Below are 26,794 nucleotides of genomic sequence, written 5' to 3'. Positions count from 1 at the left end.
TAGCATAGTATAAAATGTGTACTCGCCAGCTTTTTTTTTCCCGGGCTTCGGTCACATAGCGACACATTCAGCATTATAACTTGTCATTTGGGTACAAGGGCAGTGTTCATATCACTCCATCAGCATGTGTGAATAGATCTGTTCAATATATATCTGTTGGTCGGCCAGGTCATCCACATATTTCCTGTTTTCAAGATGTTTTTTGTTTTTTTGAAATGATATCTAGAAAACGCATGAAAGTATTTTCAATCATGCTCAAAAATGTTTTATCATAACTAACAGAGCCGGACACAGGAATTGTGGTTACGGGGGGGGGGGGGGGGGGCATGCAATTTATGAGGCAGGGGGTCTGAGGGCCGCCATGGTGGGGGCTCAGGGGGTGAAACCCCTGGAAACTCCTGGATTTTATAGATTTTATAGGGCTTGAAATATGTCACCTATTTTTAAAAGTCGTTTGTACTATTTTCTATCATTTTTAATAAGGTGGAATTAGTAAAATGACAAATTTTAAGGATTTTTAGAAAAAATTAAGTTCTCCCAATAAAGAAATCAAAGGAAGAAATTATTGCTTCTGTTATCGCTTGGTACATTTTTTAAAAACAAGATACCATGATTTATCTTAAATTTGCTGCGCCCCCCTTAAATCCGCCACTGACTAATATCAAGCTATCTACTGGTTTCCTTTCTGGTTGAAATATAATTGGAGGTTTTGGTACATTCCTTCTTATAAATGTGTGTTTATTGTAGTGTGTTTATAAAGTATCTCTATTGCATCCTGTACGTGTTCCCAGATTGAACTGTTACAGTGTATATTATATGTCTGTTCTCTCTGTGTACCGCAGTATAATGACTTTGAACTGTTACAGTGTATATTATATGTCTGTTCTCTCTGTGTACCGCAGTATAATGACTTCAGACGTCAGAATTATCATGAATGATACGATATGACCTATTCATCATGAGATTAATCACTGTTCGTTATCTTCACTTTTTCAGGCTCATGGAAATGGAGATACTCCACATTCTTGTCTAAACCCCAGATAAAATGTTTTTAACTATTTTGATGTCTCTCGCCCTTGTCTAACAATACACCTGTAGCCACCTTACAGAGCCTTAATAATGTAGACTGTAGATGATTATGATCGCACACATATAGTTGTACAGGGGTCTACCAAACGATGGGGCGAAACAACTTGGAGCGAGCATATAATGGGACGAAACAACACACTTCCTACAGTTATATTATTTATGCGCATGCGTATTCAGTACAGGCGCGAAAGCTGAAAGGATTGTTTATGTAGTCTAGTTCGGTAAGCTAAGTTTGGTAAGTGTCAACATGTCATGTGTATAGGACTTACGTGAAAAACATTGTTTTATATAGACTTTAATATGACCCAGGTATCAGAGTGAGATCTTAGCTGCAATAATGAAGCCCTATCCGATTTTTTTTTTATTCTGACGTTTTCGGAATAGGATCTCCGTATATCGATAATAGCCTATATAAATAGGCACTGTGATTTAGTCCCAAATGTTGTTTACACCAAAAGGAGTACCAGCTTTGTGTTCGGGCATGTCTAATAAAGATGTTTTTCATTAAATATAATGTACAGCATGCGAAATTCTTCGTCTGCTTCGCGAGATCTCGTAGGTGGATCTACTGAAAAAGTAAACATTGACAATCTGCGCAAAAATGTAGTTACTCGAGCCATTTCGACAAAGAAAGGAAAATCATATGCTTGCAGAAAGAACTTACACTCTGCTATTCAGTTTTTAAATTGATGTTAAATTCAAACTTTTTCAATACCGACGAAATACAGTTGTCGAAATTTTAAGATCACTGTCAGACCGGACAAAGCTTTGTCAGACCAGATACATGTATCTTGTATTGCACAGAAAGAACGAACAAAGAAAAAAAGAACTGCACCAAATATCTTGTATTGTTCTAACAGCAATGCTTCTCCAACTCGTTTCCAAATACGGTCAGTCTTCACGAAAACATTTGAAACTTGCTGGCCAGTCGGACCAGTGAACTGTCAGAATTTACGGGCCCACAGTGAAATTTACTGGTCTCCTAAATTTTTGTATGTTTATCACATACATTATGGAATGCATTGTAAAATTGTACAAATAATTTACTAAAACTATGGCTAAGACATCCTTTCTGTCGATACCAGAAAAACAACACCGTACACGGTATTTTCTCACTCTTCACCTGCAAACAAGAATACAAATTTTTCACAAACATGAAAACAGCCCAAGCGCTTCTTAGGAAGTAGCCTTCTCTACTAACATCAAATTCAAACAATTGATTAATTCTATAAACTATAAACATGATAAAAATTGCATAAAATCAGAGATAACTGCAATTGTTGAAGTTCATTTTAATTGGACAATGCAATAAAGCAACAATTACCGGTGTGCAGTGTGATACTGAACACTGCCATTTTGTTGTTTCAACAAGTTGTTCGTTTAATATTCACGTGATCAACGTACAAGTTATCTCGACAATTACAAGTATAGTTATCGTTCTTTATGAAATAAACCAACCACGATGTCCAAACACTTACTTTATGTGCTATTGTTTGGTTTATTTTTATTTTGATGGTAAATTTAAGTAAATAAGATGTTTAGAATATCAGAGCTGTTTACTTGTACGGATTGTCCGTATTTTCCACGGATTTTAAAGTCAAAATACGCTCTACGGATGCACGTTAAGAATCTACGATTTTCCACGAATTTGGGAAAAAAATCATTTTCCAATCGGTATGATAAAAAAAACCTTGTCAATTGAATTAACTGGTTCCCCGCTGATTAGTCCGAGGAGAGAAGCGAGGTCAATAGGGAACCAGTTTAGTCAATTAAAGTTGTCATTGTGTAAAGCGCACCATTGATACTGATTTATTTCAAACTTTTAAAAAAGCATGGATGGCGAATGTCAGATTGACGAGAATGCAAACGAAACATCCGAACCCATTCAGAGGTTCAAAACAAGAAGAAAAAAAATATGCCCTAATTTTAAGGACTCATACAGAGTGCTTTGGCCATGCCTCCAACAATCAAAGAAAGATCACATGGTGTTTTGTAGTGTGTGCAACATGGACTTCAGCTGCGGACACAGATGCATAAATGACTGCTACAGACACGTTCAGAGTAAACAACTTAAAGACCTATCGAAGGTGAAAGTGTCTGATAAGTCAAAGACAAGATTCATGGATATTTCTAACATTAATTCAATATGGAGTATTTGTTTTCGTTCCATATTTTATCAAGTTCAAATTGTTTTGAAATTAAGGGATAAATGGTATGGATGTAGGGAATATAATCTAAACGAAATTTATTGAACAAAGAGCAAGGTCAAAATTATTACAACCAGCAACCTTCTACAAGGAGATAACGTCGTGGACTCTATAAAAAATTATTTTATCAAAATGCTGTGGTATTTTATAAAATATGACAGATTTAAAGAATGATGGAAAACCATGATAATTATACACATTGCAAAATACAAAAGCAACAGTAAACAGCAACATCCTATTTATATGACAACAAGGAGTTGTTCCTATAAAAAGGGTTTAACAACCCGCGTAGCATTTTTTGCTATATTCAACTTTTATACTGACAAAGTGCTCAAAATACTGACAACTTGGTTCTGGAATACTGACATCGGTTGGACAGGGTAAACAGGTCTGGAATATATATAAATCCAACATTATATTTAATGTGACTTACAAAAAGTCTACAAGCTCATCAGACTTCCTAATTTTTAAATTTCACTGACCCGACTGTAAAAATCACTCGCCTCGGTCTTCGGACCACTGAGTTTTCGTGAAGACTGCAGTCAGTTTTCCTACCATCTTGGAACTCGTGAACACCATGAAAGCCTTCATACTTTTTTAAGTGGTCCAAGTTCATTTTTTTTTTCATTTGTTTCCTTACCAAGTTGTTTGTTTAACGTCCATGGTGAAATACCATGGATTTTTTTAGGGTCTGTAGGGGGCCAAAATAAGACCCCATTCCCAATGCTTAAAAGCAAGTATTTTTCCCTATTTTTGCTTTGAAATTCTCAAATAATAAAAGCAAATCAAGCAGGGTAGCCAAATCGTTCATAAATCTTCTTCACAGGCCCACAGATTACAATTTTTACTTCAAAATTCTTAAGGTAAACCTAATTTTTTGGCCTCTGCTTATTTGAATGTGGTAAGGTTTGACCAAATTGAAAGGAGCCCAATTATACTTTAAAGCACTCTGAATTGGGGTTTTACCTTGTTTCTCTGCATGAAGCATTTTTCCCAATTTCAAGCAAATGTCACTATTTTTCCCAATTGGAAAGGTCCTGGCCCTTGAAATCAAGACCTTTAAAAAAAACCTGAATACCACAACTTTAGACCTATGCTGTGTACTCTGAATCAAGGCCATAGTAGTTGGGGTTCTTTAACGAGTTGAAACCTGCTGCAATCTATGTCGGATGACAGAAACTTGCCGAAGGTTTTACACCCCTACCCCCTCTCCCTAACTATTTGAATATAGATTTTTACATTTTGCCCCTAAATCTGTGGAAAAAGAATTATTGGCTTTATGGTATGTTCAGGGTGGGGTCAATTTCTCCTAAGCGAGATTATCTTGCTACTGTGTGAACATCCCTCTATATGGTAATATTTATTGCTATGATAATGTATGAAAATAAATTATAAACAAATCTCATGTTTTTTGTGTAAATTGGAAGAGGCAATGCATTATCACAAACTGTCTTTAATTTTCATATCTTTCACATGAGGAAGCATGATTTTAAAATCATCTTCTGATATTAAGCAAATATATTGTAATCTATAAAGTGAGAAGCTTTTTTTTTTTCTCGCATTTATATTGTGTGCAATGAATAAAGATGCAACTTTCCTCGGATGCACAATCTTTGATGTATATGCAAGTTTCAAGATGTACCTAAGGTCTCTCATGCACATTAAGGCAGGAAACAATTTGTGGGACAAATTCTCATCACTGCATAAATGTGAATGCCTGAATGTACACAGTAAGTTGCTCAAATACAGTCTCTTTGCCAGAATTTGATAGATACATGAACCAATTATCATACAGTGATGAGCATTCAGGGAGTACAAAGATACACAAAATTCTTACTGTATCATGCTCATGCATACCATATCTAGGATATCACTTGCGAAACAATTTGTTTACATATGGGGTGTCCGCCATTGTGCAAGTGAATGCTCATGGTAAGTTTATCATGCGCCGTTTCAGCACCCTAATTTGATTGATACATTCAAATAAGTATTCAGGGAGTACACTTGGATAAACGCATGAAAATGTTAAATTATTACATTATTTCATTGGTCAAAGATACTATATCTAGAATGACACTTTCAAATGTGTGGAATTTTGTTAACATTGTATTATCGATATAGTATTTTGTATTTCCTATATATTCATATTTGACATCTTAAAACAAAATGCACACTTTCTTTTTCTCTTTTTGGTTCAACACATTTATTCAATTCATTTAGTCGGGATTTTTACAACTGCCCCTACATCCCAACCTGACCAGCGGGAATGGGACTCAGTGCTATTTACACAAACACTCACCTTCATGCTTATGATAGACTTTCATACCAAAGATAGTTCTAAGTAAAGAGTAAGAAGATAGAGGGAAAAATTACTCTGGTTACTGAACAAAATTCAACAAATACATAAAAATGGGGTGGGGGGGGGGGGGGGGGGGGGAATTGTCAACATAGGTTATGTTGTTTGCACAATCCAAAAGTCTTAAAATTTTGGTATCAAAATCAGTAGAAATATATAGTCATGCACAAATTATGCTGATGTAATGTAGCATATATGCCTATAATAATTCTTATACACAATGTATATAAAATCATTCAGTTTTTTAAACAATTTCCATTTTTCCTCAGATTGTTCTATGCAATTCTTCCTAAGAGCTATGTGTCTTTCAATATGATATACATTTATCCAGATATTCTTCAATTTTAAATAAAATGCACACTTTGTACAAGCAGGACTTGGGTTTTACGGGACATTGTAAACAGAATTTTTTGACAGTAATTTTTTTTTGAAACTCATTTTAATCCTTAAAAAGTAAGAAAATCAATAGGGAACTTTAACCTTGTCCGTATTTTTTTTTTAATGTGATAGAGCTTTCATATTTCACATGTGTATTACTTGTTTTAAGATCTTTGGTATTATAATATTTGACCTTGGCATTTGACATACTTTTTGAAAAAGACTTAACCCTAGGTCATGACCATGTTATCATTTAATGTATAATGATAGGGGTTTCATATATCACATGTGTATTCCATGTGATCAGACCTTTCTTAAGGTAAAACATTCTTTTACTTTAGTATCCTGACCTTGGAGTTTGACCTACATGTGAAAACTTTATAATGTTGGTCATGATTTAAGAATGGATAGTGATAGGTTGATTGTATATTAATGCCCATATCGAGAATTTTTCACTCGTATGGAGACGTTACCATTGCCGGTGAAGGGCTGCAAAATTTAGGCCTATGTTTGGCACTTACGGCCTTTGAGCAAGGAGGGATCTTTATTGTGCTACATGTGCTTTGACACACCGACAGGGCCTTGGGTTTTTGTGGCCTCATCCAAATGACCACCCCATTTATTCACGTTTTACGACAAGCTATATATATTTTTGTGTAATTGATAATCTAACTGATGATAATACTTTGACGACAAAGACTAAGTGATTATCAGTTTATTTTCATTGTATTTTTCAGCAGTGATGAGACGGTCCTCTTCACTGGGGCGGTCATCTACCTCCCACTTCAGTAGTGCAAGTAAACGATCATCTTCAATACCGCGACCATCAATAGGAGGGTCAGGTCCCCTTCGAGTGAGAAACGATGATAACATCAAGAATCCAACATCTTCCAAGAAAACGAGTATGGGTTATGGATTCAGTGGAAGGCCTTCAGTGGATTACAGAAGATCGAATGGAGGCAACGGTGACAGACTGTCATTTGGACAGTCTAAAACTCCTAGCAAAGGGTAGAGTTTTCATGTTTTTAAAATTCTTGATACACTGCCTGTGTTACATAGTATTGTGTCAATCATTGATTATAAATGAAAATCGATTGATTGTTTCATTTCCAGTGACATTTAATTATTTTTGTCAATATTACAGTACCCGCAATGTTATTCTTGACATGATAAACGATAGAACACGATACATGCACGATAGGATAGGATAGGATACACGCACAATATGATAGGATACACGGTAAACCTGATAAACGCGAAACCTGATAAACGATCTTTACGATAGACCTGATAAACGCAAAACATGATAAACGGAAAACCTGATAGAAATGTTGTAAATTTAGAAACAATTTAGACAGAACGAAAGTTTGATACGTACAAAATAATGACAGTATGTTGATAATAATATTGAAGGAGTTCAATATTCAATATATACCTAAAGCGTATAATTTATTTATCCATGGTTGAACGTTTATTTTTGTTGTTTTTTTTTAAATTCTATTTGTTTTTGTTTTTTTTACGTCATTACAGCTAAAATCCGAAAACTAAGATATATATACGGTATTGAATTCATTATTTGATATCTATATGAATTTTCTCAGCCAATGATTCTAAAACGTACATTGTCACTTAACAGTCTTCACGAAATACTTTTTGAAGCACAGGCCCCTCGGGCTTCCCAGTATAATAATTTTGCAAGCCCGAACAATATTTTAATGGCCCAAAATATTTTATCTAATTTGACCACTTGTCATTTGCAAGGTGTTGCATGCTGATTCTACACTATAGATAAATGTATGTTCTACTGTAGGAAAATATACAACTGACATTAAAAGGATTACATATCTTATTTTTCAAAATATTAATCTCACAGATGACATCAGCAGGTCCTGTTCAGAATCTGCTTTGTTTTGTAATCGCCACGTACAAAATATTTTGTTTTCTCAAGAATTAAATCTTAGCAAAGGCCCACCCTTGGTCCAATGGGGCATGGATTTTCGTTCTCTTTTCTCCTTGGCTTGTGCGACCGTTTTTTTTAATTTGGATCTGATGGTTGTGATTGCTAAATACGCTTGTGAGGTTTTGAATTTCACGGACGAGCCCCCTCCCTACATGGACACTGGAAGTTAATGTAAATATATAGTATGTGCATGTATTTTTCATACATGCACATACTATATATTTACATTAAAGGACACATGACACAAAAAATTATTTGTCTGTAATCATTGTCTTTATAATCCTTAAGTCAGATTCTCACACTGAATCTGTTAAACAAGCATCTGATAACAAGGCACAGCTGGAAATAGTAATCTGTAAACACCAGCCAAAGCAGTTCTCCAAGCAATGCCGACAGTTAATGAGATAAGAGTCACGTGTGTGTTATATACGTCAGAGGTGAGCTTCTTGCAAATTCTCACCGTAACGTATTCAATACAATGGCTGAAGACTTATCAGAACTCTGATTTATTTAACAGTCAGGGGCATGCTGGAATCACGTTATGTTGTAAAATAACGTAAACACGTTATTTTACAGAAATATGATTTAAAAAATGTATAACGCATTTTCGTTATTTCGTAACATCCGGAGGACCGATTTTTTCCCCTTCAAACATCGATATTTTGAATTTTCCGCTAAATTTATTGCATTGTGGGATATGCTGATGTCAGTGTAAGTGAGGCGCGCATGCTCCAGTTGACAGAAGTGGAAGTCGCATGGCAGGTAAGACACATTTCTCCGAAAACATTGTCTTATTTTCATGAAGATTTTTTGTAACTTCAACCACCAATTGCACAATTTTCCTAGAGTTCCACCCAATTTTCCCAAATTCTGTGAACATATCACTATCATTTACTGTTGTTACATTTTTTGTGCAAAGCCATGCATTTTTACGCAAATGTTTTGAAGTGAGGTAGGTCTAGCGTGAAATTAACTGAAATCCGTTACTTATTTTTAACTTCCGACATTCGTGATTTTCAGGATGGATAACTCTTTCTACCTTAGGTATATTTTTCTCACAAGCATGTATACACTAGGAATATTTAAATGTTTTTAAAAACCTTGACATACGCAGGAAATCTGAAGTGAATTTGCTGTGCAAGTAATTTTAAAAAAAACATATTTATTGCGAAAGATGAAAAATAGTATTTTAAAAACCCACACATTTATTTCATTCGTAATTTATTGTGTTTAATTGCATGTTAATTTGTTTAGTGTAGTAGAAATTTTTATTGAATTTAAAATTCATAATATAGGATTTTTTTCCCCCCAACAATCTCAGTATCCGTAAGCTTAACAAAAAAATCATGATATTCAGGAAAAAAAGAGAAGGGAAGTAGAACATGTGAAAGATTAAAACTTGCTATCATCATGGTTATATTATGATTATGACATTGCAAATAATTACGTACAAAAATATGTATGTATATGTGTGTTTAAATCATACGTATTGGGATATGAAATCTATTTTGTTACATGTTTTAAGTCTTAAACTATGATTTTAAGTCTTAAACTAGGAAGAATTTGCACTGGCAGTTGGTATTCATAGTATCTTTATAAGGTTGTGAACATGGTGAATAATTTTCTTCAATGTTAATATCATAATGCAAATAAGTTATCAAATTTGAATATAATGTTAATAGGTTATTTTTTCTAAGTTCATATACTGTGTACTTTCCACCTGTCCCATTATACATACATACATATACATTTGTAATTTGTTTGAGTTATTTATGATAAGATAAGGAACAATTTTCTGTAAATATGGAAATTTAAACTAGGAGGCTTCTGATTGGTAGAAAGTGTTTACTGCATTTTGAGTTCAAAATCACGGTCTTTAAAATGATGAAGATTAATTTTTAACTTATGATGAAGATTGATGAAATGATGAAGAATAATTTTAGTTTCTTATAACTATTAAATTTGAAAAGTTGTTCAAATTAGATATATTATGAATAACTCTAGGACAATAGATTTTCTGAGGTACTTATATCAAGGAAAATTTATGGGTTATGTATATCATGCTATATGAATTTTAAATAAAATAAGTAATTCAGTTGAAATAATGTCAGAGGATATATAACCTGTTTCAATATATATTCATTCCATTTGCAAGGTCAAGATTAAATTACAGGTAAATCATGTAAACATGATAAATAGGGTATGAAAATGCAATCAACATCCTGAACAGAAAAAAATTAGTTTTTTCCCCCATAATTTCATTCAAAAATAGTATCATTAGATTGAAAATTAATATGAAGATTATCGACTTCAGCACTGTAAAAGTTGACAATTTCACCATCATAATTTATCTTGAATATTCCATTTTCTGTGCTTGAATTATTTTTTTTTTTTTCATCACATCCTCAAGGTCTCTCATTACTCTAAACTAGTTTGCAAATAAGGTAAAATCTCCCTAAACATGCTAAAAGCAATCTTGTAAATGGCAGGAAATTTCAAATAGTATTTATTCCCTGCACACTGGTAATTGTCATGAGGGAGTAGCATGATCCTGGGCTATCAGTAGTATTAAAAGGTAATGTTGATAATGCATATAAGTTATTTACAACAGTGGCAGATCCAGGATTCTTGAAAAGGAGGGACCCAACCTGAGTTTGGGACTGTAGATGTTGGCCTAGGGGGAGGAAGCTCTTGGGTTTTAAGAGTTTTATAGAAGTTTTTTGATTAATTTTAGCTTTATGACAGTGTACAGATTTGACAGATTCAAAGATTTTGTAGAATTTCAATGTTCAAATGTAAATCTTATAAACTAAAAATTGCCTCTCTCATACAACATACAACATATGAGAATTTAGGTGTTACTTTCTCACATTGTTCCTCTCTAAAGGTTGAATATGACACTGTTATTATGTATTGAGCTTTCGGAAAACATTTTATACCAGTTAGTATCTTCCTTTTGTTTTTTTAAATTTGACAATTTTTTTCATTTTACTCATTCAATTATCATAATGTTGAAATAAAAATAATTTTACACTTTCATATCAAATAATTGTTGTATTTTCTCTTGTTAAAAGGTTCGTAGTATATTAAGAAATACAGGTACTTTAAAAAAATGTTTAGAATAACTAATAAAGTAAAGTAAGGAACAATATTTCTCTATCAAAAAATTGACACAATGTTTAAGAACTTGAACAATGTCCTGATGAAATTCACTGGATAACTTGTTTCAGTTACTAAGTAAGTAAAAAGGGAAGTAACTTGATTTTACTTAACACAAAAAGCAACAGAGAAAAAGGTAACTTGATCAGGTTATTGAAGACACCAAGCTCAAAGAGAGATAATCCAAAGTCTTGAAATCATTAACTTAAATGAGTTATTTTTAAAATAACTTGAATCCATCATGCCCCTGACTGTTTAAGAAATAACAAAATTCAATTGCAGTAAAATATTATTGGAAATCATGTAATAAACTTAAACTTTGATATTCACATTTGCAGCAGATTTAGGTTGTTGATCCTCCTTCCCCCAAGCTCTAAATTGCTAAACATATATAAATATGTACCAGTATGTATATCATGTATATATTGGAAAAAAATCAACAACAATTCCGTATATGTCTAATGAATTGACATCATGGCATTCTGAACCCCTTATCTATAAAAATGTATGTCACATATAAATTATGTAAGAAACCTACCATAAAACGAATGTAGGAAAAAAAGTCACGGATGAAAAATCACAGGAAAATAAGTCACAGGAAAAAAAGTCACAATATATATTTTGTATAAAAATCACATAGATGTATGAAAAAAAGTCACAATATATATTATATTATATGTATAGGGGAAAATTCATAGTATATATTTTGATAGAAAAGGGTCACATATAGAAAGGGGGAGAAAGTCACAGTATATATATTTTGAAAGAAAACTACATATATAGAGAGAGAGAGAGAGAGAAAAAAGTCAATTATTATATAAGGAGAAAAGTTTGACTTAAATTTGATTCAAAGTTAGAAGATTCCATGTTTTTTTTTAATCATTTGCAACAAACAAATAACCCCAATAAAAATTAACTTTTAAGTATTTACAACAGTTGTTGACAGGGACTGTTGAGATTAATTAGTGGCTTCACAAGGCACGTTTCCCCTTTTCTAGACAGTGTATTCCCTGTATAAGTAGACAAAATGGCATCAGTTTACAATCTTTGAAGCCATACATAGGATGAAGGAAAAAATATGTTTGTTTTTATTTTTTTTAGCAAATGTTAACTATTCATCGGTGCTTTATTTTTCCTACATATGGTCAAAGTCACTCTTTATAAATATTGTGACTTTTTTTCCTTGGTATAGGCAAAAACAATCAAAAATTTTGAACAAAAGAAATTGTGACTTTTTTTGCTAGGTGTGGTCATAGACACTCTTTCTACATATTGTGACTTTTTTTCCTGTGACTTACTTTCCTGTGACTTTTTTTCCTACCCAGATTGTGACTTTTTTTTCCTGTGACTTTTTTCCCGTTTACCCATAAGACAGGGATTATAAAAAATGATCTTTGTTTTCTTTTGGTAACAATTTTCTCTAGCAAATTGCATCCCCTCCCCAAGTTTAAATTTGAATCCTGATACAAAATACGAATAGTAAAAAGCAGTTAACTTGCAGCACATATGTAATCATATTGTAAAAAAAAAATTAGTTTTTTTTACCTGAAGTACTTGTCGCTTTCTATATGCACCATACCCAGATGGGTTTTTTCTCTCAGTATTTGATGAAGTTGAACATTCACCTTGGGTAGGCCACTCAGCATCGGGTACAGCATCATCTTTTAACTAAGCACGAGCATTATGATAACCTAATTCAGCTAACCGGGGTGGATAACGAGAATACTGATCTGGCGTAAAGTGTTTCTCACATATTTTACTGTATTTGGTTAATGTAAGGTCTCTTCTATGACAGTAATGTACCCATGCTTTTTGAAGACCTGCATCTTTGGGGAAGCGAAAAAATGACACATTTTTGTCCACTTTTGAAGAGGTTGAACAATTATAAACAGCACAATACGGCATCCTTACAAACTATATGAATAACTCTTTAGATACAAAGAAATATGAGTGTGCATGTTCTTTGTTTATGACAGCATTTAACCCATTACTGGTAATTAGGGAAACTGTTTGTCTTTGATCAGTGATAAGAAAGATTTATAGTATTTCTTCTGTAGAAGCATATAGCATCTCTGTGCTGTAGCTCATCTCTGACATCACCCCGACTGTTTCCGATCTCTGGGGTTTAGAATATGCATATTGAGGTCAGGCTGCTTATTAGTACAGTGTTACAGCTTTAGCTGTGAAACGGATGCATGTTTAACAGATTCAGTGTGAGAATCTGACTTAAGGATTATAAAGACAATGATTGCAGATAAATAATTTTTTGTGTCATGTGTCCTTTAACTTCCAGTGCCCGTGCGGTCTCGGGAACTTGACTAGGTTGAAAAATGATCGATGCGAAAGTCTGAGTTAATCTCACGCTTTATTTGTAATATATACAACCCATACAATAAAACATTTACAGGCCCGTCGGACTCCTGGGTTAAATATTTTTAGAAGCCCGATCCCGATTTTACTGGCCTCGGGCATTGGGCCACCAGTTAACGTCGAAGACTGACCTAATGTTTACTATAAGAATCATACAGGGAGTGATTGATTTTTATCTTGCTTAACGTCTCGCTCGAGAATATTTCACTTGTATGGAGACGTCACCATGACCGGTAAAGAGCTTTTAAATTTAGGCATATGCTCGGCAATTACGGCCATTGAGCAGTGAGGGTTTTTTAGCGTGCCACACCTACTGTGACACGGGGCGTCTGTTTTTAAGGTCATCTCCGAGGACCCGTGACATTCACACTTGGTGCTGAGCGTTTAGCAATTATACAGGGAATTAACAAAATGTAATATAATGTATTGATAACATGCTTCAATAGCTCTCTTATTCTAATGTCAATTATTTTGGATATCAAATAAAACCAAGTAATATTTTGTGTGTAGTGAAGGAGGGGGTGTTATTTTGCATCAAGCTCTGAGTTCACCGCTCATTCAACAACTACAATTATTTTTATAAAGATTGACCGCTTTAAAAACAAACCACTGCACTACACCATATGCTCATATGTTAGATATGTCTACACTATGAGTGATAATTGATAGTCATAAGTAATTGGAACATATTCATATGAATTGATATTTAATTGTTAACAAAAAATAAATATACTATTAAAAAACATATACGAAACCCGGCTTGATTTAAATTTGCAATTTAGAAACGCTTTAAAATGTTTGTTTAGCATACATGTAAAAAAAAATTCAAATAATCATCAAAACCAGCATAAATTTCCAGTATCTACACGTGCGACTATTGGTACATGTGTGCATGTACAAATAAAAAAAAAAACAACAATGACAGCTGAATCGTGCCCAATTGAGCAGAATTTTGAGAGATGCAATACCCTTGCACTCTTTTAAAATTTAATCTTCTAAATGTGTGAAATACAATGTCCCTGAGAATGTTTACTGTCAAAACACGGGTGATACACAAAATCAGATAGATAAGAACGCGCACAAGTTCAGTAGTTGGTATATAAGTTGAATATAGGTGGGAAAAAATCCGAAGAAAAAGAAACATTATTAAAATATATGTAATAAACAATGTAATTTACTGACTTTTCCTTTCAGATCGGAACTTCCTATTTCTCTGTTAGTGTTAATTAGAAATAATTGTTTTTAGACAAGGAAATGTTTATGAACTCCAGATGAAGGAATTTTCAGTTTTACTGTCCTCGGTTTGTTCGGCAAACCACTGCCTACTTTCCAGACTACTTAGAATGAAATTGTGATAAATTTTCACCTTCTCTGGACAGACATATAGCTCTTTTTCTGCCTTAAAATCGACAGCTTTATGTTCTCCTTCAAACATACTGTCTTTCCTCGATTCCTAAAAATAGCTTCTTTAACAAAACGAATAAAGCTTTCGGAAAGTATCGTACTTTTTCATTAGATTTAATATACAATCCTGATATTTTCGTTACACGAAAACCGATTTTTCTGATACACGCAAAACACGATACACGATAGACCTGATAAAAGCAAAACACGATAGAAAACGGAAAACCTGATACACGATAGGATAGGATGCACGCACGATACGATAGGATACATGCACGATAGGAATGTCAAGAATAATGTTGCGGGTACTGTATATATAAATCATAGGAAAATCAATTATGTCCTGAAATTTTGAAAAATCTAGTATCCATTGTTAGACTTGCACAGATTCCATTTAGTATGGTTTAGTAGGTCATCATGATTCAGTGGCTTTCTAATGAATCATTTAAAAACCTAAACCTGCCAAAATATGGATGTGACTCTTTAATTTTTTCAGTCCCAATTCTAAAAAAAAGGCAGAGGGGTTTAGATTACTCACTTTGAAGTTATACCATCTTCACACTGTCATTTGTAGGCATGTCTGAATCAGATGCATTTAGTACTAATGTTATACATGACTGAATTAATCTATTTCTGTAGGATGAGGAAAACTAGTCACATGACTGAATTAATCTATTTCTGTAGGACAAGGAAAACTAGTCACATGACTGAATTAATCTATTTCTGTAGGATGAGGAGATCTAGTCACATGACTGAATTGATCTATTTTTGTAGTAGTAACATGACTAAATTAATCTGTCTCTGTAGGATGAGATCTAGTCACATGACTGAATTAATCTATTTCTGTAGGATAAGGAGATCTAGTCACATAACTGAATTAATCTATTTTTGTAGTAGTCACATGACTGAATTTATCTATTTCTCTAGGATGAGGAGATCTAGTCACATGGGAGTTCCATTGGTTAATGGAATACCAAAGGATCCAAGGAAGGTTTCTGACAAAAATTTTCAAGCGAAGTGTGTTGCAAAATTGGTAGAGGTAAATAAACATGCTATCATTTAATCGAGAAATCAGTAGATATAGTCTGAAAAATGCAGCAAGTATGAATACTGTGTGTCACTTCAGGGAGCAGGTTAAAATAGACTGTCTGCTGCCCAATCCCATTCACCATGAATAATGTATTGTTTAAATTAATGCTGTGTGTCCATTGTGCTATCATTGTGTAACTGTGAACATTTGTAGCTAAGTTTAATGTATGTATATTTCTGAATCAGTTTCTATCAGAAAAAGGTTACCCACAGCAGTTGTCACCGGGAATTCTCAAGGCCCCTCCTAGGAAAGATTTCTTCCAGATATTTGAGGTATATTTATATATGAGTCTTTATTTCTTCAAAACTTGATTTTTACATCAAATCTATGTGGATCTGTTTAACCTATTGTCAAATAGTTAACCTATTTTGGTATTAATGTAGATCTATTTAACTTATTTTGGTAATGTACTGTAACTTGATAACATTTACCTAACACAAAAATCAAATTGATAAGTTATACATGTGTGTCGTTATCTTCATGTAGTTCCTGTACAGCATGTTGACACCCAGATACAAGATAGGAAAAAAGCCGGAAGAGGAAATTCCAAAAATCTTCAAGGAATTGGGCTATCCATTCATGATTTCCAAAACAGCCATGTATGCGCTGGGTTCACCTCACACCTGGCCAACAATTCTGTCAGCTCTTGTCTGGATGGTGGACTTGATTAAGGTACTGTTAATGTTCTTATTTCAGCAGTAATGATATTTTCTGTGCTGCTTCTGGTCTGCTTGTTCAAGTTTACACTGATATATGATTGAAACTCATACTGTACATATTGTTATATTAAATCAAAAATTTAATTTTGTCGCCATTGATATGCCAGTTTCGTTTAGCATAGAGTAATTCATACTAGAATTGCTCGATATATAGATACATGTACATGTATATAAAGTAGTTCAACTTCATGCCATATATCAAGAAAATGGTTCGTATATACTTAATGAAAAGGAAACGTGATACAAATACAATCATGGAAAAGTTTTTTATATTAAGCTTTCACAACAATATGGGCCTTCTAATCAGTTGGGATAGCTAAGTGGTTAGAGTGTTCGCTTTGTAGCTGGCAAGTTGTGTGAGTTCACTAGTACTCAGGTGACTGATAAGGCCTGTGGGCCTCTTGTTGAACTGATTGCCCATGACAAGTAAGTATAGGTGTATATGTAATTAGAATAGTATGCTAAAACCACTAGGATTTCAAGTTACGATGTTTATTTTGATTTCAGTTTGGTATGCGAGTCGGGATGTCCATAGACAGTTTCATCTATCCACCGGATGAAGACGAATTTGATTCCATGTCAGAAGCACAGGTACTTCATTTATAGGGGGGGGGGGGGGGGGGATAATTCGCTTTTAGAGCGGACAAGACATACAGTTTTCTTGGTAATCCAAGTTGGATTCCTAATATCAGAGCTGCCAACCCTCACGATTTTGGTGTAAGGCTTACGATTTTAGGCCGAAAATACGCCTTACGATTTCACTCTATATCTTCCGATTTTCGCTTAGTTGACATTTCAAAAGTTTTAGAGTTGTCCGTCATTGGTTTTTACTTTTATAATAAATAAGCCATAGTTGTTACTACGTTTGTTTGCGTAGTGTGTGTGTTTGTGTGTATATATATACACACACACACAGTCTTCAACATTAACCGACGGCCCGATGCCCGAGGCCAGTAAAATCGGGATCAGGCTTCTAAAAATATTTAACCCAGGAGTCGGGAGGGCCTGTAAATGTTATATTGTATGTTTTGTATATATTACAAATATAGCGTGAGATTCACTCAGACTTTGTCATGACTTACATGTAGCAATGAAATTTTGCATTGAAAAATGATCAACCATCCTGCCTTTTATGAAGCATAGGGAGGCATAGCAATGGAAGTTAATGTAAATATATAGTATGCTTGTCGTAAGAGGCGACTAATAGGGGCGGTCCTTCGGATGAGACGGCAAAAACCAAGGTCCCGTGTCACAACAGGTGTGGCACGATAAAGATCCCTCCCTGCTCGATGGCCATAAGCGCCGAGCACAGGCCTAAATTATGTAGCCCTTCACCGGCAGTGGCAATGTCTCCATATGAGTGAAATATTTTCAACAGGGATGTAAAATAATATTTAACCCGTGTAGGGAGGGGGCTCATTAGTGAAATTCCAAACCTCACAAGCATATTTCACAATCACAACCATCAGATCCAAATAAATTGAAAAAAGGAAAAAAAACCAGTAGTACAAGGAGAAAAAGAGATCGAAAAGTTAAGCCCCATTGGACCGAGGGTGGGCCTTTGCTGAGATTTAATTCAGGAGAAAACAATGTTTTGTACATGGCGTATACAAAACACAGTAGAACATGAGCTTCTGATGTCATCTGTTGTAAAATAAAATAAAATATAATAATGTCAGTTGTTCTTTAACTATGGTCATCTGGATATGTATTTTACTACAGTAGAACATGCTTGTACCTTGCAACTGACAAGTGGTCGAATTAGAAAAAAACATTTTGGGCCATTAAAATATTGTTCGGGCTTGCAAAATTATTATACTGGGAGGCCCAAAGGGCCTGTGCTTCACAAAGTTTTTCGTGAAGACTGTGTGTGTGTGTGTGTATATATATATATATATTTGATCAACCATCCTGCCTTTTATGAAGTATAGGGAGGCATAGCACTGGAAGTTAATGTAAATATATAGTATATATGGGTCCATTTCAGATAAATGGAAAAAATAACGTCCGTCACAATGCAAAAAATCAGAATGAGAATTTTGCATGAATTTTCATGTGTTTAGGTAAAATAATTATTCAACTTTCAATATATAACTGAGAAAAGATAGTTTGTCCATTGTTTTTGATAATTTTAGCAATAATATAAGACCCTGTAATTGTGACGGGCGTTATATTGACATAATTTCCTTTATGCATTTTGACATTTCTACTGATCTTTTTTGAAGCAATTATTGAATTTATGAAAGAATCCAGGTCAATTTACTTGTAAACATATTTGTATTAAATGTAGCACTTTCAATTTACCTCATATCATCTTTTTTCTACAGAGTGACGGATGTTACTATTTTTTAATGAATTTTATGTTTCTGGCATGTTATCACTCATTAAATTGACACAAGCAACAATCCTATTCCACAAGTGTATGCACAACTTCAATTGAAATTGTGCTAGTGTACAGATAAAGTACATAATTAAAGCATCATTTGATTAACTCTACACGGATGTTACCTTTGACAGTTTGACTTGTACAAGTTTGAGCGGACGTTACATTTGACATTCTGTTTATCAATGCACTGCATGTACTCTATGTAGTCACTTTATATCAATGGAAAAAAAAATTGAATGGTACTATATATATATTAAAGCAAAATGTACATAGTTTATCTTAAGCTTTCTATATATGCACCCTTTGGTTATTAATCCTCCTCCTCCAAGTACTAGTTGGCTTTGTAACACATTATTAAGGCGAGCGGTGTGATGCATACATGCTCATATTAACCAGGCTCTACTAGCATTATGTAACCTGGGGGTTCCAACTAGTGTAGTTTAAAAAAAGAGAACTAAAAGTAATTCGACACAAGAATCAATTTATTTTACTTTCATCAAATGACATTCTTCCATGGATATTTTCATTGGAATTCTGAAATGTACAAAGAAACAAGCAATGAAAATCTCTGAACCATTCAAAATTTTACTATTAAGACAAGTTAATATTATTTGGGTTTAGTTCCTTCAGCACAATGACTGCTATAAAAACAAGAGAGAATATAGAGAGTATGGCAGAAAAGCAAAGAAATGAAAAAGGAGAAAAATCAACTACGGAGACAAAACGGGGCCAAAAAAGTAGAATAGGACCCTTCAGATTTATTAAGGTCCAAAAAGAAATGGCAGAGGCAGTGAAACTTTAAATGTTGTGTGTGTGGATCTATATTTTTTGAAAACCCTATTATTATAAGTCTTACCAAATTTGTAGTAGATCCTTGAACCATATGCTACGACATCTGGTGGGTCTTGTAGGTCTAATACATCCGTGGAGAGCACAGTATGTAAGAGGCTCCCGGAAGTCCAAAGCACCCTTCCTTTTTTCCCAGTTTTGGTAAAAAACCTTACCCAGGGCCAATCTTCAACCTGATTTGATTAAAAAGATTAATTAATAGAAATTTGAATAAGAATTCTGGCTATTTAAGTTATATACACAATTACAAGTTATCAGCATTATATGACATTATCAACTGAATATTAAACATTGACTTCCTGTCTTTCTTATTTCCCTATCCCAAAGATAAAGCCTTCCAGTGAAAAAAAAAACATTCAGTGGAAAAATTCAATATAAAACATGAATGACAAATTAAAGTTCTTTTCAAACCTTTGAATTTTTAACCATAATTAAAATGTAATGATTAAATGCTTTCATGATATATACTAAGATAGTTAGTTCACATGCATATATCTGAAATTCAAAATGAACATAAAGTTGCATTCACCAAATATTTCTAAAACTGTTAAACTCAAGGTAACAAAGTAACATATCCCTTTAGCAGAGATTGAATCAAAAAACTCATCAGTAAGAAAAATTAAAAACATTGAACAATCAACTTGTAACATTGAACAGCTTCACCTACAACAGCAGGTAAAATCGTGTTTCCATTTTTTATTTTAAGATAGGTTCTGAGGTAAATCTGCAAGTTATAATTCATAAAAGGGCATGAAATTTAATATGTTAACAAATACAGCGAATCTTGATTGATTCTTTAGTGTTATTGAGGCCAAAAATAAAAATATGTTTGTTTCCCCTCGCCCCGACCGGGTCAAAAAAAAGGGCCCGGGTCAAAAGTTTTTTTGCCAAAAAATTGCGATGTTTTTTTTTTAAAATTTCCGTAAAAAAATCGTGTCCGCTCCGTGTCGGTTCTAGACGTTACTTCTGCTTTTTTCGGAAGTTACCGGGATTTATCGATACTTGAAAAAATGGGTGACAGAATAGCGTTGTCGTCTACTGTAAAGATAAAATACAAACACACATCTAAAGTTGTGCCCATAATAGTCAACAGACTCTACAGTTTCTCCAAACACTGTACATGGAATGAGGTTTTGAATGATTTGACAGCGGACGGCGACCATAACATAGACAAGTTGGACGAAGTAACTGTCACCGTGTCGGACAAACTTGCCAACGGTGTAACTTTTGAGCCAGATTTTGAAGAACAGATACAAGTGGTTCACAACTTTGATAAAAAATTGAAATATGTACAATTTGACGTGATAAGAGACTTAGAACCAAATAACAATGTACCAAAAGGTCAAAATCCTCCTACATGTCCTACAGCTTTCGATGTTTTGATGAGAAAGTCCAGCACACTGACAAAGCTCCCTCAAAAGATTGATGAAGCCTCTCCCAGATTTACAGGTAATTTATATGCATTATTATATTTCTATCAAGTAGGTTTGAGATGGTATATGGCTCATGTCTTAAAGTTATAAATGAGTCTGTCCCACACCATTTCATTTCTTTCTTCAATGTTCCCAAACTTTTGGTCTGGGGAAATTTATGGTAGGGGGTGTAAAAACGGTAAATTCCTAGGGGAAGTGCTGTCCAAATTTTTTTCAACATTGGACTTTGTCATTTTTTCACATTTTAAAGGGTCGCAGCTATACATTTGTGAGGGGGTGGACAGGGGTGTCTCCAATTCCCTCGAGATTTAAGAGCCTTGAAGCACACAACAGATAAATATGACTACACTTGCGGGGCAATTTTAGCACCAGAAGGTTTGTATATTTATTGACAATATTGTGATTAAATGACACTAAATAAGACTGGCATTTCTGACAGAACCAAAGCACAAGTATGTTCATTTGTTTATCATCATGATGATCAATATCATAAACAATGGATACATGAACTAAGATGAATATTCACTGTTCAAATCTTTTTAATCAAATGACAAAATGTCAGAAGAACAGAAATTGGATTTGTGTGTTTGTCCACATTCAATCTGTATCCTTGCATTGTTCAAAAATTTAAATGCTTTTTGTAGGCCTTATATACATGTGCAGGATAAAACATGTATGCATCTACCATGCATATTCCCCTTTTTCACTCTCCAAAAGGACATTCAGTATTAAATGCACAATCTGTGGAAATTATGTTTTTGGCAGCCTTTATATTTACAGTCATTGAATGATAACATCTTTATAATATTTGTATCATTGAAGTAATGGAAGTAGGGATGAATCTTTGAATTTAACCTTGGGTAATCTGAAAAAGAAAATAAAGAGCACAAAAACATTAAAATCAATTTTTTTTCTCTGACAAGTGTTTTTTTTGTCACTTTCAGGGGATGTTCTACATGGAAAAGTTTTCACAAGACTTCAGCTTGCATGTACCAGTCACATTGAATTTGCATACTACAGCTCGGATGTTGGCCGCAAAGACATATGTGCATATTGTGTTGCAACAGAGATCCAAAAGGACAAGGACTTGTGCAAAAACTTTAAAGTTGTGCTGCCAGTTTGTGACTTGTGTCGTTCAAAAAAATTGGAAGTCCCAAAGAGAAATCCAATTAAGAAATAGTTAATTCTAGTCTGACAATCAGTTAATTCTAGTCTGATATTCATCCTCTCTAAGTCATTCTTTTTAACATGTTGTTTATGATTTTTGTTTCTACTTGTTTCTAGTCAAGAATAAATGTTTTTTGTTTATTTTCATTTATTTCTTTAAATAATGTTTTTTAAAGAAATGTCGGAGTAAAGAAAACAGAAATTACACATCCAGAGCATTCATATTAGCATACAGATTCAACGCCAGCAAGCCATTCCAGGATTTTAATACATAAAACATTGAAGCTCAGCCAATCCTCAACATAGTAGTATAAATGTTCTCTTCTCCAGATGTTAAGCATTGAAGACAATCAGTGCCCTGTTTGACAGATCTGCTTTTTTTCCGACAATACATATAAAATTATATGAATTTAAAAAAAAAAAAAATATCACCTGCCTGCCTGGTCAGTTTCAAAAACTAGACCCGGGGGAGGGGAAACAAACATTCTTTTAATTGTGGCCTGAGCTCCAGGTTTTATGGCCATTAAGATCATTCATTAAGACAGCATGCCTAGGGTATCTTAATTCAATATAATATTATAGAAACTTACCTAGACTGTCTCTCTGGAGCCTCATGAGAGGGGTCGTTGAATGGCTTTGGTGGTTGTGCAATGTTGTTGCTGGGTAGCTGCTCTGTGTTGACCTTGGGAGGCTCCTGCTCTGTGCTGACCTTGGGAGGCTCATCAATGTTGGTGCTGAGTAACTGCTCTGTGCTGACCTTGGGAGGCTCGTCAATGTTGGTGCTGGGTAGCTGCTCTGTGTTGACATTGGGAGGCTCCTGTTCTGTGCTGACCTTGGGAGGCTCCTGCTCTGTGCTGACCTTGGGAGGCTCATCAATGTTGGTGCTGAGTAACTGCTCTGTGCTGACCTTGGGAGGCTCGTCAATGTTGGTGCTGGGTAGCTGCTCTGTGTTGACATTGGGAGGCTCCTGCTCTGTGTTGACATTGGGAGGCTCCTGCTCTGTGCTGACCTTGGGAGGCTCCTCAATGTTCGTGCTGAGCAACTGCTCTGTGCTGACCTTGGGAGGCTCGTCAATGTTGGTGCTGGGTAGCTGCTCTGTGTTGACATTGGGAGGCTCGTCAATGTTGGTGCTGGGTAGCTGCTCTGTGTTGACATTGGGAGGCTTCTGCTCTGTGTTGACCTTGGAAGGCTCCTCAATGTTGGTGCTGGGTAGCTGATCTGTGTTGACATTGGGAGGCTCCTGCTCTGTGTTGACCTTGGGAGGCTCCTCAATGTTGGTGCTGGGTAGTTGTTCATAACTGCTAGTGGGTAACTGCTCAGACTCGATACTAAAATAAAAAGTTTAATTTCAAAAAGTGTAACTTTTAGACATACTTGTTTATGGCACCCTAATGTGTACATTAAGGGGAAGAATGCAGCCAATGAAGTTGTTACATTTTACAAAAGTACTTGTTATTGAATTTCCTCAAATATAATTGGTACCAGCATAAGGTATTCTTGGAGTCTGCTTTATCGCTTAATTCAGGTAAACCTTTACTCACATGCTTCCATTAATAAGTTCCAGGAGAGCTGCTATATCAATGGTATGCAATGTTGGGGATCCATCGTCAATAGGATGATCTGTCATGTCTTCTTCATTCAAGTCATTTTCATGATCAGATGATGGATGTTCAGCAAAGAATGACTGGCTAGTACTAGCAATACATGGTACTAAGGTCTCTGCCATATTTCCTTCAGTATCAGAACTGGAATCTGAAACTTCAGTATCTGACACTGAAGAAGTGTCATCAGTGTCCATGTCTACCTCTTTTTGTTTCTTCACAACTTTTGGTTTTGCTTTTCCTCGTCGCCCTGCATCTCCTCTTCGATTACTAATTTCTTGGGCAGCTGGTCTCCTTCCTTGGGCAGCTGGTCTCCTTCCTTGGGCAGCTGTTCCCTTTCCTTGGGCAGCTGGTCTCTTTCCTTGGGCAGCTGTTCCCCTTCCTTGGGCAGCTTGTCTCTTTCCTTGGGCAGCTGTTCTCCTTCCTTGGGCAGCTGGTCTTATATTTCTATTCCTTCTTGTACTTCTTTCAACCCTCTCTATGTCATGCAGCTGCCAATCATGTACATGGTCTCTGTTGACACATGCTGGTGCATCCCCAATATATCCCTCACAGAAACAACTAAGATTTCTTGTCTTTATTTCCATCTTGTCTACTGCGTGTACTTGACGAGTTCCTTTTAATGTTTTAGCCTGGTTGCATCTCTCCAGTCTGTTATGATCAATATTTGTCACATGAAAAATTGTCCTTTTAAAATGCTCTTTGTGACTTTCATCCTCTTTTGTCATCTTTTGCATTGCAAATTCAAATAAATCTTTAGCATCGTTCACCACCACGTTCCCGCCCATCACTGCCCTTCTCACAGCACTCTTTATTACAGCTCCAGCCCCATCTGAGGGACCTTTCCCATGGCGTGAACCATAAAAATGTCTTTCCACAGAAAATCCCAGATCTGTTTTGCTGAAGGAGATGTCTGTAAATGGTACCTTAGATTTGTACTGAGCTGCACATCCATCTGTCAGTTGAATTTCTTTTTCAATTGTCAGCCCCCTAACCTGGACAAGATGCTCAGTGGCTAACTTAACAAACTTGTGCACAGCTGCTGCATCGTGGGTGTTGTCTTCCGATACAAATATAAGGTGTTCTGTGACTATACTTTCAAAACTTCCTACTGGGCATCTGTAGTAAGCCACAGTAGGATGTATGGTTACTTGGTTGTGTGACCAATGTGCACTTTGAACTTCTTCTTGTGCTACACATGTATAATTTTCAGCGAAATCCATGTTGAGTACAACCCATGACTTTGGGACATTCTTCTGAAGCCAAGTAAACTGATTTTGCTGCCAAGCAGCTACAAACAAATGCTGGGCAAAATTTTGGAGCTCCCCTGAAAGCTTCACAATAACCTCGGTCACACTGTCTGTATGCGACACCGGCATAATCTGGGAAACTTCTTTACCTTTGTACATTTTTTTCACACGCTCCCACTTTGAATACACTACTGTGGCCATGCTATTTTCTTCTGCTAAAGGCTGGTAGAATCTTACAATGTTATCACAACCACAACTCCCACACTGCCGCTGAACGCATTTCAATTTGTTAAATGCTGCTCCTTCTTCTTTATCATAAAGGGTAAGTGCGACTGCTTCATATTTGTTTTTTACTTTAATACAGGACCCACATCGTGCAGCTACTTGTGATAAAGCCTTCAGCTTCAAATCGATATTAGCACAGCTCTCGCACAAGCAGCCAATCCATGGTCGTTTTCTGGTTGATTCTACATTCTTTGGTCTACATCGATTGAATGTTGAAAATGACGCTGTCACTTCCGGGTGATATTGTTGAAAGTCTTGGTACACATCCAGAAGTGGCTTATCTAATACACGCCTTTCTTCCATATTCTTCTTCACCCTTTTGGCCATAGGTAGATTTGTTGATACATCCCCTCTTTGGAAGAATTCCTGAATTGTTTTCTTGTCCTGGCCAGTAGTAGAATCTTTTCTGGGTTGTTTTTGCTTTTCATGAACTCTTGATGAATATTTACTTACACAGGAATCATTTACGCCCAAGAAGGTTGCCAGTGTTCTGCTTAGTCTGTACTTCTTCAGAAATGATAGGTTTCCAATGAAATCTTTTTTTTACCATGCTATTTCTTTTGATAACTTTCTTCAACACCTGACTGGACTTCTCAAAGAACATCAACTTTTTCCTTGACTTTGGTGTATTCAAGAGTTGTTTATCTTTCACGAGTGCTTTTCTCCTTGGTGTAGCCTTATCAATAATATCTTCCAAAGCATCAACAAACTTCTCGGGGTCTGCTGGCAGACATCCTTTCTGTCTTGACCTTTTCACTACTTTCGACTGACTTGTTCTTTTGACTTGATGATAATTCCTATCTTTCTCTTTTATCCGTCTATGTTTTTGACTACTGCGGCGTGCCCGACTCTCCGCCTGTTTCTCCCGCCAGTATTCACGTTTTTTCTCCCTCTCTGATCTTGTCAGGACTTTCTTTTTTTCATTAGACCCAACGATTTTGATTCCCATCATCTTTTTCTTGTCACGGAATCTGAAATAAAAGTATTATAATCACAATACATTCATAACTATGCAGGTAATCCACTAAACAGTTTTGTTTAGGGATACAACACATAGAATTTATTCATTCTTTGCATCTAGGAAACTTCAT

At 35.1% G+C, this 26,794-nt stretch overlaps 2 protein-coding genes and 1 long non-coding RNA gene across 7 annotated transcripts in view; 2 read left to right on the top strand and 1 right to left on the bottom strand.

The window, feature by feature from the left end:
- The first annotated feature begins 1,244 nt into the window (after positions 1–1,244).
- LOC125645804 (kinetochore protein NDC80 homolog) overlaps positions 1,245–26,794 on the top strand; it is a 71,473-nt gene continuing 45,923 nt past the window's right edge. The window contains exons 1-7 of one of the 5 annotated variants that reach the window (XM_056141741.1): positions 1,309–1,324; positions 3,086–3,176; positions 6,771–7,038; positions 15,851–15,962; positions 16,199–16,285; positions 16,500–16,685; positions 17,240–17,323. In XM_056141741.1, the coding sequence (XP_055997716.1) occupies positions 6,773–7,038; positions 15,851–15,962; positions 16,199–16,285; positions 16,500–16,685; positions 17,240–17,323 (735 nt within the window). In that variant the 5' untranslated portion in view covers positions 1,309–1,324; positions 3,086–3,176; positions 6,771–6,772. Of the gene's footprint in view, positions 1,325–3,085; positions 3,177–6,767; positions 7,039–15,850; positions 15,963–16,198; positions 16,286–16,499; positions 16,686–17,239; positions 17,324–26,794 lie in introns of those variants that run through there. The other 4 variants (XM_048871642.2, XM_048871644.2, XM_048871645.2 and 1 more) reach the window with 4 other exon arrangements.
- Positions 19,583–20,556, bottom strand: LOC130047171 (uncharacterized). Its single transcript, XR_008796222.1, has 2 exons — positions 19,975–20,556; positions 19,583–19,652 (listed from the first exon to the last, which is right to left on the bottom strand). It is a non-coding gene; the product is annotated as an uncharacterized LOC130047171 (long non-coding RNA).
- On the top strand, positions 20,874–22,300 carry LOC130047170 (uncharacterized). Its single transcript, XM_056141743.1, has 2 exons — positions 20,874–21,416; positions 21,651–22,300. Exons 1-2 carry the CDS (start codon positions 20,978–20,980, stop codon positions 21,710–21,712), a joined length of 501 nt encoding a protein of 166 aa, XP_055997718.1. The 5' UTR covers positions 20,874–20,977; the 3' UTR covers positions 21,713–22,300.

The sequence above is a fragment of the Ostrea edulis genome, chromosome 6 (assembly GCF_947568905.1).
Source record: "Ostrea edulis chromosome 6, xbOstEdul1.1, whole genome shotgun sequence".
Lineage (NCBI taxonomy): Eukaryota > Metazoa > Mollusca > Bivalvia > Ostreida > Ostreidae > Ostrea > Ostrea edulis.
The sequence above is the reverse complement of the archived record's forward strand: the minus strand, read 5'-3'. Positions and strand labels throughout refer to the sequence as shown.

Coding starts and splice junctions, on each gene's coding strand:
- LOC130047170 (XM_056141743.1), top strand. CDS start 20,978: ATGGGTGACAGAATAGCGTTGTCGTCTACTGTAAAGATAAAATACAAA. Junction 21,417..21,650: donor AGCCTCTCCCAGATTTACAG/GTAATTTATATG, acceptor CACATTTTAAAG/GGTCGCAGCTATACATTTGT.